The following is a 14,604-nucleotide window of genomic DNA, read 5'->3' as shown; positions in this document are numbered from 1 at the left end:
TAGACACGCTGACGTAATTAAATACTTTGTGGGGATTACGATATGGTTTGAGGGCTCCAATGATATGATTTGGGGGGACACATGACATGATTTTCTGGGGGATCCGCCATTGGCCTTGGGGAGGATGGGCACCCCTGCTTGCCCCAGCGGGTGACAACAGGATGAGGTGGTAGTGAAAGATCACAGGTGCTTTCTTTGTAGAAGAACGCTAGCTGGACATTTAGTAAGCACTTCTTTCATCAAGAGATGAAATTGTTTGCAACGATGTACTCCGCACGTACTGCTTCCGATACTCTGTGCGTGAGCTAGACAAGCGACATGATTTAATTTGGGAAACACATCTCCCAAATGGCAAAATTGTCCAATTTCTTCCAAAAATTCCCTCGATGTACAGAACATCACATACAATCGTACATATATACTTTAATTCGCTGCAACCATGTTTTAAGGGCAGAATAGGTGCACAATTCATGTTTGGGTGCAAATTAGGGGGAATAATGTACCACGGAATGGATCTATATGTCGATATATAAGATGCAAGATTCCATATATGGAAGCGCCCAACAGTATTCTTGTGAAGGTGCAGTACCTAAAGGTCCGGGCTCTACTTATTAACAATACGCACGTTTCATCCAAGGCCACTCGCACAACTGTACAGCACACAAGCTCATTTCTTCTAGCCCACAAATACTTCTAAATCAGTCCTGGATATATCTTTATGGAGTAAGTAACAGACAAGGGACTACTGCAGGCAATACTAAATGGTGTAATGGTCGCGGTGATGGACGTAAGCAATCCTGAGAGCACTACTCTGCGGACTCGTTTCCAACAACTTTGGAAACTGTGGAGGGCAGAGACAGAGTGCCTGGACGTTGACCAGAATTTTTTGTGTGAGAGGTAAGACCCTCGACATCAAACTGAATAATAATTCAAAATTATTATTATTATTATAAACTAACAACAAACTGCTACTACTGTACCCTTAGAGAGACTCTTCTATTCGATCCAGCGATTATCCAACACGACTGTCATTTGTTTTCTCCTCTCGCTTTCCCTTCTCTCCTGCCTTTTGAAGGTGCTGCACAAATTGGTAACGCAGGAACTTCGGGAAAATGCAAGCAGCTGATTGCATCCCCCATGCCACCTCTGCTAGCCACCGATTGGAAATACGACAGCGCCACAGAGGTTTTCTCATTTTGGTTAAGCTGTCCCAGACTACATAGCTGAACGCTTTGGAATTTTACGTATTCAAAATAGCTTGTAAGAAATAAACCAGTCGCTATGAGCCGAAGAATTCTGAACTGAAGCTTTATTGTTGTACTTTAAAGTGTGGTACAAAATTTCACCAGAAGTTCAAAAAGTGGTGAGTACGTGAATGGTAATATTAAATTCTTGAAATAGTGCGATTATACAGGGTGAGTCAAAAATCAAGTTACATAGGGATTTATAATATATCTTCAATGTGTCCACCTTGAACATCAATGCATTTGTGTACGCAACGATTCCAGTTCTCCAGAACATTTTGCAGAACGTTCGGCAAAATTATTTCTGCACATTGCACAATGCGTTCCTTCAAATGCTGGATGTTCTGAATCTTAACTGAGTAGACGAGCGCCTTTAAATAACCCAAAAGGAAAACAATCCATTGGTGGCCGGTCCGGAGACCGCGGTGGCCACTCAGGAAAATCACCCCCACTCTTTCGTTTGTTGTGAGCTTCTTTCTTCACTCACAGTCAGAAACTTCCTACGTAACCTGACTTTTGACTCATCCTGTATATTAATTAGGAGAATAATTATTTCCACAAATAGGGGGGCCAAAGGGTAGGCCATCACATTTCTTTTGGGGGGGGCGTGATTTCTCAATCGTAATGACTTATGGCTTTGTGAGCAGTTTCTTTCAAGGGAGCCACATAGCGTCCCAAATGGCGTAGTGGTGACGTCATAGCCTTGTAATCGAGTCCCGGGTTCAATGCTCGGTGGATGCATACAGGTGATCGAATTCCACTTTAAACTGTATGCCCAGTCCCGATTAGCGTATCTATACATAAGTGGGCTTCTAACAAAAAAAAATAAACGGAGTATGGATCGAATGGCTAATTTTAAACCCGGCTCTGCATGTACTTGACAAACACCCTGCTCCCTTGTACGAAATCCAAGCGGACGCGTGCGGGACGGGTTCTCCGCTTCTGCCTTTATCCTCATTAACACCCCAACCCCCTAACCCTCCCTGTGTGGCGGATAGCGCCGTAACGCACAGGATGCGGCGCATAATTAAGCTATCTAATCACAGTCGGCTGATAAGGCCCAGCGGCGGGCAGCTGCGAATTCAGTCAAGAGCGCGGGCAGGAGTTGATGATAAAGCCCAATAGACAATCATTTCCTTGTGCAATTATGTAGCTAGATACACGGAAGGTACAATAAAACAGGTAAATTTCTACCCTGTGCATTCCACCGTGGCATGAAGCCACATGGGAATTTTTGATTGATTAGCAATAACAGCAGGCTGCGAGGGCCAGGGTCTGTCTACCTACTGCCTGCCGGTCTCAGCAGAGGTGCGCGATCATCCAACGAGTTACGGGGTGACGTGTGGTCAGCACGACGAACCCTGTCGTTGCTGTAGGTTTACTATGAGCGGCTTACCTTACTCATTCATGGCTCCCCAAATTCCTCATGATGGTGGGTGGTCACCGGTCCCATACACAGGCCGAAATCTCGGGAGAAAAATTGTCATGCTTCCCCCTAGGAGATTCGAACCAGCGCGCCTCCCCGATCCAAAAACTTGAAACCTTAGACCGCACGGTGGCGGTGAGACTTTTGATTGGTTAATTTCGTTTATTTTACTTCCCTCTTCTTCGGCATTTTGACTCATCGCACAAAAACACCCACGCCCAATTTGGGATTCGAGCTCGGGACCCCTGGCGTCGTAGCGCACTGTGCTAACCACTCCGTCCCGGAGGTTGACGTCGGATAATTTTATAGTACGTCCGTTTTTACGGATTCTCCACATGTTCTTAAAATTTTTACCTTTTAGGTCTAAAACAGATCTCTGCATTACTAAGTATACATGCACAAAGTTTTCCGTTGTACCAAAAAAACGTAAATGAGATACAGTTTAACATATAACATTGCCAGTTTCGTGCCCTGATGACCAGCTAACCCTAAGGCTAGACCAAACATCCTCCCCAGCTAACTTTATCCACTTCAAGTCAGATTGTATTTACTCATATGACGACAACAATTATCGAATTTTCGTGCAATTACGTAATTCAAGTAATATCACATCTGGCAATCTAAAATGACATACTGATAAGGTAACAATGGAGATTATCATCCTAAGTGCAATATCTAAGAAAACACACTTTCCTGCATTCTTGAATATTGCATATAGTTGAAGTGGGGGCAGGGCGGGATTAAGACGAAATTGGGCCTGATGCACTTACATACTATGATCAGTGGCGGCGATTAGGGGCCTAATGCTGCAGCATCAATAGCACCCACCTTATCCGTCACTGCGTGGGGGAACGCTGTGTCAATTTAACATTACTACAATGAACACAGGTGTTAGTTTTAGTTCATACTGAAATAAGACAGATATTTGCCTTTATCAGCTGCAATTTCAAAATCAAAGGTTCTTTGTCACTGCACCAAGATAAAATGATGCTGTATACAGGCTGTGCGAAGAGTGCACTGTTAAGCCCGGTTTACATTGGTCGAGTAGACAGGAGAGTAGCTGGAGCGAGTAGGGTCAAGCGAGCTACTCTCCTCGTGTAAACAACTGGAGAGAGCACTGGAGCCAGTACTCGCTCCAGTAGTCAGGACAGTCGAGTGGCTGTCCAAGGAGGACAGCGACGCGACCGAGTAAACGCTTTCTGAGGACAGTAAAGAGTCTGTCTTGTGTTGTGTCTGTGAGTGTCCATGGAATTTGTGTCGATTATAGGAACAAACAAAATAAACTACGTGAGTATGAAGTTGAAGAGATGAGACTTGATGTATTTGGAGCAGGAGAAATAAAATTAAAAATAAGGGATTTACGTTCAACCAAGAATGATCGAAAATAGAAAAATCAAAGAAATTAGTTTTTTTTCCACACATATCCTTGTGCATTATTGTATTCATTTCTCGTGAAAAAAGTGTGTAAACAGTTTCAGAACTTTTTTTATTAAATCGACAACGACGTCGATGGGTTCATTCTGTGAAAAGAGCACCAAACAGCTGCAGCTAGTATCCCACTTTGCCGCAGTCGAGTAGAAAGTGTGTAAACAGCTACTCGCCATAGAAGGGTCGAGTCTATATAGCAGACAGGCCAGTAACTCTCCCGCTCACTCGACCAATGTAAACCAGCCTTTAGAAATACATAGAAAAGCAGTATTCTGTGTATTTGCTTGATATGGATATTCTGTGTATATTTTTGCGCTGCAAGAGTCTGTGCCCGGCGAGAGAGATGTTACGTATTGTATGTATGTGTGATTAAATATTAATTTCCTTATCATTGGCGTTTTGTTTCTAACATGCACCATGGAAGCAGTTATGCAGCTGATATGGTGCTTGCTTGCCATTTTCTCAAACTAAGTTGTGAAGTTAGTGAAAAAAAGTGCAAAGCAGCGAATTTAGACTCTCCCCACCAAACTACCTTCGGCTATTCTTCCACCACAAGAATTTTGGTACTATGGTTCATACACAGACGGGACTAAGATATCATAAAATACAACACACACTAATAAGCATGTACTGATGAATTATATTGGCAAAGGACACACACTAGGAATGGAACCATGCCTCCAAATAATGAATGGCGAAAATATCCATTGTTCTTTTTACGTGGAGTCAAATAAATGTTCTTCTCCTTTCAAATAATTCAAACTAAAGTATTGCTCTCGCTTAAAAAGTGTTTTTTGTCCCCCTGTAAAAAAAGGTTTGTTTCACCCCTCCCTCTGGAAAAAATCTGGATACGCCCATGAAAGAACAATATAAAAGAAGTGCCCACATGTAGTTTACCCATACCAATAACAAATATTTTTAGGGCTACACACTAACCCAAAATAAAGAACACTGTAAATAATATGTAGGAAGAAATATATTGTAATTAATGTAAAATCGACATGTTTTCATTTAAAAAATAATGACTCTTAACATTAGTTGTACAGTGCAAAATGCCCAAACTTACATTCAGTAATGCTGCTTGCATTTTCAGGTGTACTTCTCGGAGTAACCAATTTTTCTCAGTTTCCTTGTGATTTTCTGTTTCTCCAGCAGTAACTTATTTTCGTGTGTAAATTGCATGACAGTTACGATTGCCTTTAAATTCGTGTTGAACACTAAAATGCAAGATATATCCAGAAAAATAACAAATCTGGTAACCCTATTCTACTTATCTGATATAGTGCAAATGCTCTGCCTAGAATTCCTTAATTAATATGACCAGTTGACTGCAATAAGTTTGGTTTTGAGTGCCCACACCTACTTTACAAAACTAGGGTAAATGTATTACATAAATCGTTAATAAGTTGACAATTTTTTTCACTAACCTACAAGCTATTTATAGAATGTCAGCAATTTTACTGAAAACAGATACACTGGTGTACCTCGAGTACTGATGGAACAAATCAATAGACCTTTCCTCTAAAATGAGTATATGTGCATTAATTCCCTCTCATGTGATGGCCTCATCATAGACCACAATGCCTACTTACACTGTTCACACAATGCATCTGGAACTTACTTTACTGTTTGATCCAGGGCCTGGGGCATTCAAAATTTCCAGATGTCAGATATTTTTGTTCCTTAGTCTGAATTATGGGTATTGTATACAGTCATAGTGTAAACACTGTTGCTATTAATATAGCAATAAACAGAACATGTCAAGTTGAAACCAAGAATTACAAGGAGCTAATAAAAGTTTCTAAATTAGGTTTTCTTTTAGTTTCCAAGGTGCCACTGGTATAATATTCATTATATTTAATTATAAAACTGTGTTTGTTCAATATCAAATTATTATTTTAGCTACAAAAGCTGCAATTTTTAATCATATCCAACATTCTCTATTATAATTCTTTTATGATTACATTTCTTATAATTTTTACATTGTTTCATATAAAATAATATTTTTACTTCATGATTTCATTCTATAATTAAATGAATAGTACACATTAACTGTTTTTGTGTAGTAATTTGAAAAAAAACTTCAGTAATTTTTAAAGATTTCTAAATATGTTGAAACAATCCATAAAGTCAAGAAAACTCATATTAGGTTGTTTTTTTTGTAATTGGAAGCACCAGCATCCTATAACTTGTATCAAACCATACACACACAAATTTTCTCTGACCAAGTGACCAACTTTCCTTTCCCTTGGGACAGCTGTGGTATTCTCTTTTTCCTGTACCAAGATACCAGTGAATAAATTGCTGATATAAAGAGCAGACCAAGGGTACATTCAAGATTGCAAATGAAACAAAGAGCACTGCGATAACTACAGTTCTGGGAAAACTAGATAATATGGCAATAGTCTATCCCAAATGGCTTGTAAGGAAGAGAATGTCCAAGAATGATCTGTTGGGAGACATTCCAGAGCATAGTTGAACATGCACAACTATGCAATGACTAGATGAACATTATTCCAATATCTCCGTGAAAAATAAATACATAGCATGGCAGGAAATGCGACACTGCCAAATATGGAGATTAGCTTCCTGTACTTCAACCTTAGCTTTGTGTGTTCTTGTAGATCTAGCTCATCCACAACTACTGTTACGGACCGAACATGTCTCCTGCTATTGCTAAACCCATCTGCGAATTGACTTATCAGATAGTATAGTATAGACTCATCCATACACCTGTACTATGCACAAAACGCACTTTGATTCTGTATGATTGAGTCTATTGTGTGATGTGCTGTACTGCTGACACAGGCTGTTGTACAGTCACGGACAGTTCTGGGTTGTAACGATCCCATTGACTTTCACTGGGATTGTTACAGCCCAGAAATGTCTGTGGCTGTACAATCCAATGGCCTGTGCTGAACTAATCTCAACAGGCTACTCTTTCATTATATGTGTGGCATCATCTCAGTGTCTTTAGTTTTCTCATCAATGTCATTGTGAAATTGCATGAATCCTTATTCTGATTCTGACAACAGAATTATTATTGTCACTTATGCCTCTATATTAAACACACACAGTGTAATATAGTGGATTGAGTTTCAACATGTATCCACTGCAAAGTTACTTGGATTTAAGAAAAAGGTTGTGCACATATCAAGGTCAATAAAATTACATGACATCATCACACCCAATCCTGGAAAGTGTTTGCCCACCTGCAGGCTCACATTGCACAGCATTAGAAACTAAAACACTGAATATTTTCACCATAAGTTATTCCAAATACTCTGTTCATAGTAAAATTCAACTAGGAATCCTAGTGAAAAGATGAAATTTGTGATCAAATACCATGTATTTTAACATTCTGATGTAATTAGTTAATATTTTAAAGCAAAATTCTTGGTAAATTGATACATATAATTGGAGTACAATAATTAAATACTAATATTGATCAGCATTTTGAACAACTTCCAATTATTACAATTTTCAAGTATCGGTATTGGTGGGAATCTGTAAGAATATCGGTTTCAGTTCAAAGTGGTATCGGCTCAGCCCTAGTTTTTTACTGTGTCAGATTTTTTATCAATTTGTATTTACACATGTATTCTGTACGAAATTCCCTCTACTTTCTTCAGAAATCCTGTCAAATTATGCACTAACTTATAAGCATGGCAGAACATCCCTTTGAGTGGCCAAGTGCTACCAGGGAGTTTTCCATTGGGTCCAATTCAGATGTGCCACACGTATAATTAACAATATACAAATTTAACAACTGATCAGAATATATGATGTATATGACGGTAACGGTTCCGATTGTTTTATGATTTCTCCTAGCACAAAGACTAATTATTGTAGAATTTTGGAAATCATTGTCACACGAAATTTGAACCTTCCTTAAAGTAATGAGCACTGTTTGGACTCAAAAAAAAGTTATTTATGTTGAAAAAAACAACTTGAAAATTACCTTACGCACTTCTCATGGACAAAATATTCTCAGTCGACAAGCGACAGTAAATATCGTAGAAGCATGGGAATGAATGTAGAAGTAAATCGGAACCTTAGTAGAATGTATTTAGGAACTTTATGTTAAATGCTAAGAGAACCTAACCTAACCACGAAAGCATATATTGTACAAAATCTTAAGTAATCGCTAAAACTCCGCAGTATGTGTTAACAGACATACATCGAAATCGAACGACGTAAAAATTGCATTCGTAGCATGACGAATTTGCAATAAAACAAAAGGAGCTTGGGGCCAAACTGTTTTTCCACTTAAGTTTTCATGGCATTAGTGCTGATATTTTACATGTATTAAAGTGTCCACAAGAAACATGTATGTACGTTATATGGACGTTATGTTTGAACTTGGAAATAGAAATTTGGTCAAGTTTTCGGTGTTACTAGTTACATTGCTCTTATTGCGTACGAGTTTGAGATTTCTTAGAATGTAAATATAACAAGTGTTTCCAGATTATGTGTAAATGCTGTCATAAGATTTTATGATCAAGGTTAGAACCAACGTTTGGTAACATGTATACAAATTTGCATACTCCCTCACCCCCCTGCACAGTGTACATGGCACTTGCAACAAAAAATGTAGCTGCATAGTAAGCTCTGTTGTTTTCTTCGCTATGTCATATTTTCCCAACCTGCACATTCATACTGTAGCTATAAATTTATCCCAAGGAAAATTTCACTTTTGAAATCTAGTTTACATACTCACATGATATCTGTGGGTAATTTTAATGAGTGAAGCACATAGACACTTCAACATGAGAATAAACAACCATCACCTACTACAGGCAAAACTTGGATAGTGTTCATGGGAAGGACATTTGGTTGCAATTTTTAGCCCTTGGAGGCAGTGGCAGCGATAAGGGGGGCAATTGCCCCCACTTTTGGCTTAATTGAAGATGACGGGAGTGTTCCCTGATTTGTTTGAAATTTTGTATGCTTTCTACGGTATGAATTGAGATGACCGGACTCCTCTCCGATTTTCTTCATATTTGACATACTTAATAATTGAGGCCTCTTAATCACAAATCTGAAGTTAAAATTTGTCGGACATCTAGAAATTGTGAACCACTGACGCTAGCCAAACGAACCATTGGCACGTGGTTAGGTTAGTTTCGGTTAAGTTAGGCAAACATAGTTAAAATTGGGTGTTGTGGTAGTATCAGGATCTAGAAATTAGAAATAATTGCGAACCATTGACACTAGCCCCACAAACCATTGGCACGTGGTTAGGTTAGGCAAACATAGTTAAAATTTGGTGTTGTGGTAGTATCAGGATCTAGAAATTAGAAATAATTGCGAACCATTGACGCTAGCCCCACAAACCATTGGCACGTGGTTAGGTTAGGCAAACATAGTTAAAATTTGGTGTTGTGGTAGTATCAGGAATATATATATTTGGTTGTGAAACAACAAAAAAAAATCGCGAAAATCGACAGTTTCCATTCCGAAAACTAACGCCTTATTTTAGCTTATTTTGCAATTTCCAGACGTTTCCGACAAATTTTAACTTCAGATTCGTGATTAGGAGGCCTCAATTAGTGAGAATGCCAAATATGAAGAAAATTGGAGAGGGGTCCGGTCATCTTAAGTCGTTCCCTTTCTACATGAGGTCTCCTGAACACGAATCTGACATTAGAAATTCCCGGTCATGTCTGTAACTTGAAAATTTCATGTAACATTAGGTTAGGTTATGTTTGGCAAACATACTTCAAATAACACTAAGCTTACCTTCAAAGTCTGTAGTGTTTCAAGTGACAAACACACTATGTGGCAACACTGTAGACAGCGCAACTCAGTGGCTACATTCCACAAAACATGGCTTCCTCACTTCTTTCCGGAGAAATATCGCTATTATGAAAAGCAATATATTACACCTTACACACGTAATATCCAAATTTCAAACAGTGACCGGGACATCAGAACTTCTGATACTTCATCCGGAAAACTTATTTGGATAGTTACATTCTCTAGTAAATAAATCGGAGAACACTACCGTCACCTTCAATTGCTCCCTACTTTTGCCCCCGCTCCATGCTAAACCTTATCCACAAAGGGAAATATACTGCTTTTGACCCCCCCCCCCCCGAAGTTTTGGAACCAAATCGCCGCCACTGCTTGGAGGGGTTGAATGTCACACACTTTCATGTGCTTAGATAGTGGATCTCGTCTTAACAAGAAACCAATGGATGAATGAACACATTCCCTGGTTCCGAGGAGGCCAGAGGGCAAGCATGGTGTAGGAAGTCCGAGCATGATGCTGATCACATCACTCCACAAATAGCAAGAGATTGTGAATGTATGGGGCCCTAACTCCCCATCCCTATCTTATGCCTTCATGGCATGTTGCAATAGGCAAGGGGCAGCTCTACTTTTTAACAGTGGTTATTCACATTGATGGATCCACAATTGCTATACATTTCAATTATGATAGGTTTAAACTACTGAAAAAGTTATGTCGAGAAGAGCATGATGAAGTTATTAAAAAATAATATACAGAATACTTAGTAAACCGTGTAGAAACGGCGATTGTATGTAATCATCATAAGAATTATGCAAACGCAGTATCCTTATTATGTGCGCGTTCCAATTTAAATTACCCTTCATGGTGTTAAGGACTCATTTTTATTGCTTTATGATAACAAGAATGGTTCACTTCCGAATATATTTAATTACAAATGCTGAGTTTCAACGATCGTCAATTTTTCCAGTCTACACACCTAAGTCAGCACGATATGTTTTCAGCATTTCAATCTCCACGACTGTTATTTTTTATGGGGAAAAAATGAGCCGATTTCAATTTCTTTACTCAATCCTGAATACTGTAATATTATACAACTAATTCATTGTCGGCGAGACATTAAGAAAAGAACGAAGAGGGGAAATGTGTGCTGGTGGATGCAGTGGACAGCAGCAATCAAATCGAACTAAACTAGTGGGTTACAACGAGAGATGATTGGTACGTGAAACACGGAAAGCGTTAATACAGAACTAATAATTTTGTTTATCGCATTTCATAGATGATCCTACTTTTTGACAGGCCAGCTGATTTGTTTACAACGTTCTATATTTGCTGCTAAATGAACAGAACTATTGATTATTTAACTGGTGAAGAAAACCTTTACATTGTTGTCCCATAAAATGTGTAAATACAGCTTTGTTAACACTCCGATATCAAGCTCAAGGACAGATATGATTTATAATAGTCATCACATTGCTTATTGACTAGTGTATAGCTGCAATGAAATCGTTAGGTTTTTCTCACTTACCTTCTGAAAGCTCTAAATCCAATTCTGCTAATTTATCCCTCACATCTGGCGGGAGCTTTGATATGTCTATGTTAAAATCTGCCATCATGAGGCATTAAACTTCACTAATAAACAAAACTACGAACATCACAGTACGAACACAGCACAGAAACACTTCCAGCCATCTTGGATTTACCACACCTTTTTCCAGTGACCGGTAGATGTCACCACATTACAGTGTTAGAAGCAGAGCTACGAAGCAAGCGGGTTGAATCATCGGAAGCAGAAACGCAAGAGTGGCAGAAATCTGGCAGAGAATGTTACATTCATCCTCCCCTTGACGTAACACAGGGAATTGCAAATTAATTTTGGCTGTTAACTGCAACCGATTCCGAGAGTGTAAGAGCTAATTGCATTTCATGGTAACATCGAGCCCCAGAAACACTAAATTAATATTTTCCCATCAGAGCAAGAAGAGCAAGTGCGTTTCTTTTCCATTTTTTATTTGGTTACCAAAATATTTATTCTCAGCCATTGATTCATTTAAAATAATATATACAATACATTAAAACCAGTTTACATTATTGTTGAGTTGTCAAATGCACACTGAAATGTATTTCATGCTGCATATTAAAGGAAGTTCCGAGAACGGACTATTACGTCAGTCTAAGGACGTGGGACGAAAGATACAAGGAAAGTATCTGGCCTTCATTAAAGATATTATCCAAGCATTAATTAACGAAAACTTGGGTTACATTGGTTTCAGTACTCTTCATGTTATTATAATCCGTTAGATATATAACTGTGTGATCTCTTCCCGCCAACCTTTTAACGTAATAGAGCGCAAGTATCAATCGGCTTCAGTTATTCACGTCCGGGGGTGCTGTTAAATTGACTTCGTTGGTGGCGCACTTGGTGGAGTCAGGCTTTGCTGTGAAAAAAAGTTATATCTCACGGACTGTAGGATTTTTTCCAGGGAGAGACAAGCAAGATATTTTTTCGTTAGGGAGGGGGGGGGGGCAAACGAATATTTTCCCCGACAATAACGTTGACCCCTCAAAAACAGCTCTTCAGTTTGAAGTTATGTTTCTGCAACGCCCTTACAATAATTAACATAAATAACTGTGATTGAAAATAAATTATATTACCTATGTGAAATATACAGTGCGTTCACTTTGGCTCGGGGCAGGAATAGGACGTGACTAAAGAACGGCTAGGCATGGCGCAGATGCCGGCATTTTCGTCCCGCTTATATTTACTCACATATCTATAGCATGCAGACAATTATAATTATGTTGCATAACGAGAACTAACATGCGTTATAAAATAAGAGTTGTTCAAAGTGATGGCCAACTGTACTCATACATTCCCGGCATCTTTTGATGAAATTTTGATTGGCAAACAAAAGTTCCTCTTTCGTAATTCTTGTAAGTTCTGTTCTTATATTGTCTTTCAGTCCATCTATAGTGTGGGAATTGTTCCTATTTTTTTTAGGATTCCCCACAAATAATAAATTGCCTACAAAACAGAGAGAAATTACACTGCCCGCTAAAACGAACAGATTGCCTCCCCGATGGCGCAGTGGTAGCGTTGTCGCATTGTAATCAAGGGGCCCCTGGTTCGATACCCGGTGGAGGCACATTGTGGTTCGGATCCCACTTTAAACTGTAGGTCCAGCCCCGATTAGCCTTAATGTGCATAAAGTAAACTTAAAACACCAAATCAACCAAGACGAACAGAACTGTACTGATAAGCGAGCAACAACAATTACGCTTGCAACGTGAGCTTTAGCCTTGTAAGCTCTCCCGGCGCCTAAACAATCAACTTTTGCATGTCGATGCGATGGCGTTTTCTTTCAGAGAATGATCAAGAATAACCACTGTAACTGCTGATATCTTGTGTCTATTTTCGGATTAGAAATTATGGATGCTCGAGTTCGGACTCCAATTAAAAATAACCAGTAGACCTATATAAAAACGAGTTACATCAAAATTTAGCTTATTCAATTCTGCGTCAATCTGGACACAGCGATGTCCATTGAATCGTGGAAATTGCGGGCTGTCACAGCGAGTCAGTGCGAGCGATGTTGCCGCGCTTCACAAACATTATTTACTCCGTTGAATAAAAATCTGTATGAAATCGGTTTCGCAATGTGAATTGACAATGATGAACGATTTTTAAAAGCAGATGCAAAGGGTTTTAAAAGAAGACCAAGGTCGTATTTGTAGGACTACCTAATCCAAAGAAAAAGTTGTTTCACAAATTTAAAAGAACGGTCTTTTGACCAATTTTTAAAATCTGAAAATTAAGAATTGTGTTTAAAACCTTTCTGCCTATACCATATTAAAATTTCATCACTACCGGACCACACGTTATTTATTTATAAAATTTCAAATCTGCACCATGCGCCTCGCCGTTCTGCAGTCACGCGCTATCTCGGCCGAGACAAAATGAATGCACTGTACAATCTTAGGTCAACATTCAATTTTCAGGAGAACCGTGCCCCCCCCCCCTCCCCTTTTCCTCGTTCCGGACGTCCATGCTGACATAATGTCTAATCTTGCAACAAACTAACGCCTCCTTTGAGAAATAAACTAACAGTGGCATTCCCAGAGTCCCTAAGTACAGACAAGCTTTCAAGCTTGCAGACAACAAGACTGACAACTTTCTTACATTTAACACCAGGATAATTTTGTCCTCCGAAACTATGCGAACTGCAGACTTCCCCATGGCTTAACTTTCGACAACAGCATCACTTCTTCCAAGCTAGGACTTCAAATATGGTGGTGGAACCACAGGATCATCTTGCTCGTTTCAACACTGGAACATTTGAAAAACGGCATTTTCTATCCTCTATTTATGTAGCCATTTGCAATAGTTTACAGTTGCCACTGACAGATGAATTTTGTTCGAATGGCACATTGCAACGATTTGGGGGGGGGGGGGGTCAGGCCACTGGTAAAACTTCAATAGTAGGAAAAATAATATTATCATCGTGGTTGATTATCATACAATAATAACTATTATAAATTAAGAAAAATGAGTCAATTTATTCCATACTATTATTATTATTATATCCTTGAAGCGACATTGCTGCTCAATCAAGCAGGTAGCCGATTACACAACACAACCATTATCAATTTTTCCTTTTTTATATTTTATGAAATTAATATACTGAAATCCATAGTTATTCTATTTTGTTATTAACTTTTACATACTTTGTACAAGAAAAGGGCTTTAAAAGTTA

General features: G+C 38.9%; 1 protein-coding gene across 3 annotated transcripts in view; it reads right to left on the bottom strand.

Moving 5' to 3' along the window:
* The window catches only part of DIP2 (disco-interacting protein 2), a 513,412-nt gene extending 501,864 nt beyond the window's left edge, over nucleotides 1-11,548 (bottom strand). For all 3 annotated transcript variants that reach the window (XM_083135760.1, XM_083135758.1, XM_083135762.1), the window contains exon 1: nucleotides 11,379-11,548. In XM_083135760.1, the coding sequence (XP_082991886.1) occupies nucleotides 11,379-11,466 (88 nt within the window). In that variant the 5' untranslated portion in view covers nucleotides 11,467-11,548. The remainder of the gene's footprint in view (nucleotides 1-11,378) is intronic.
* Nucleotides 11,549-14,604: the final 3,056 nt, after the last annotated feature.

Source organism: Lepisma saccharinum, chromosome 14, assembly GCF_977018435.1.
Source record: "Lepisma saccharinum chromosome 14, izLepSacc3.1, whole genome shotgun sequence".
NCBI classification, from domain to species: Eukaryota; Metazoa; Arthropoda; class Insecta; order Zygentoma; family Lepismatidae; genus Lepisma; species Lepisma saccharinum.
This window is presented reverse-complemented; position numbering and strand designations above follow the sequence as displayed.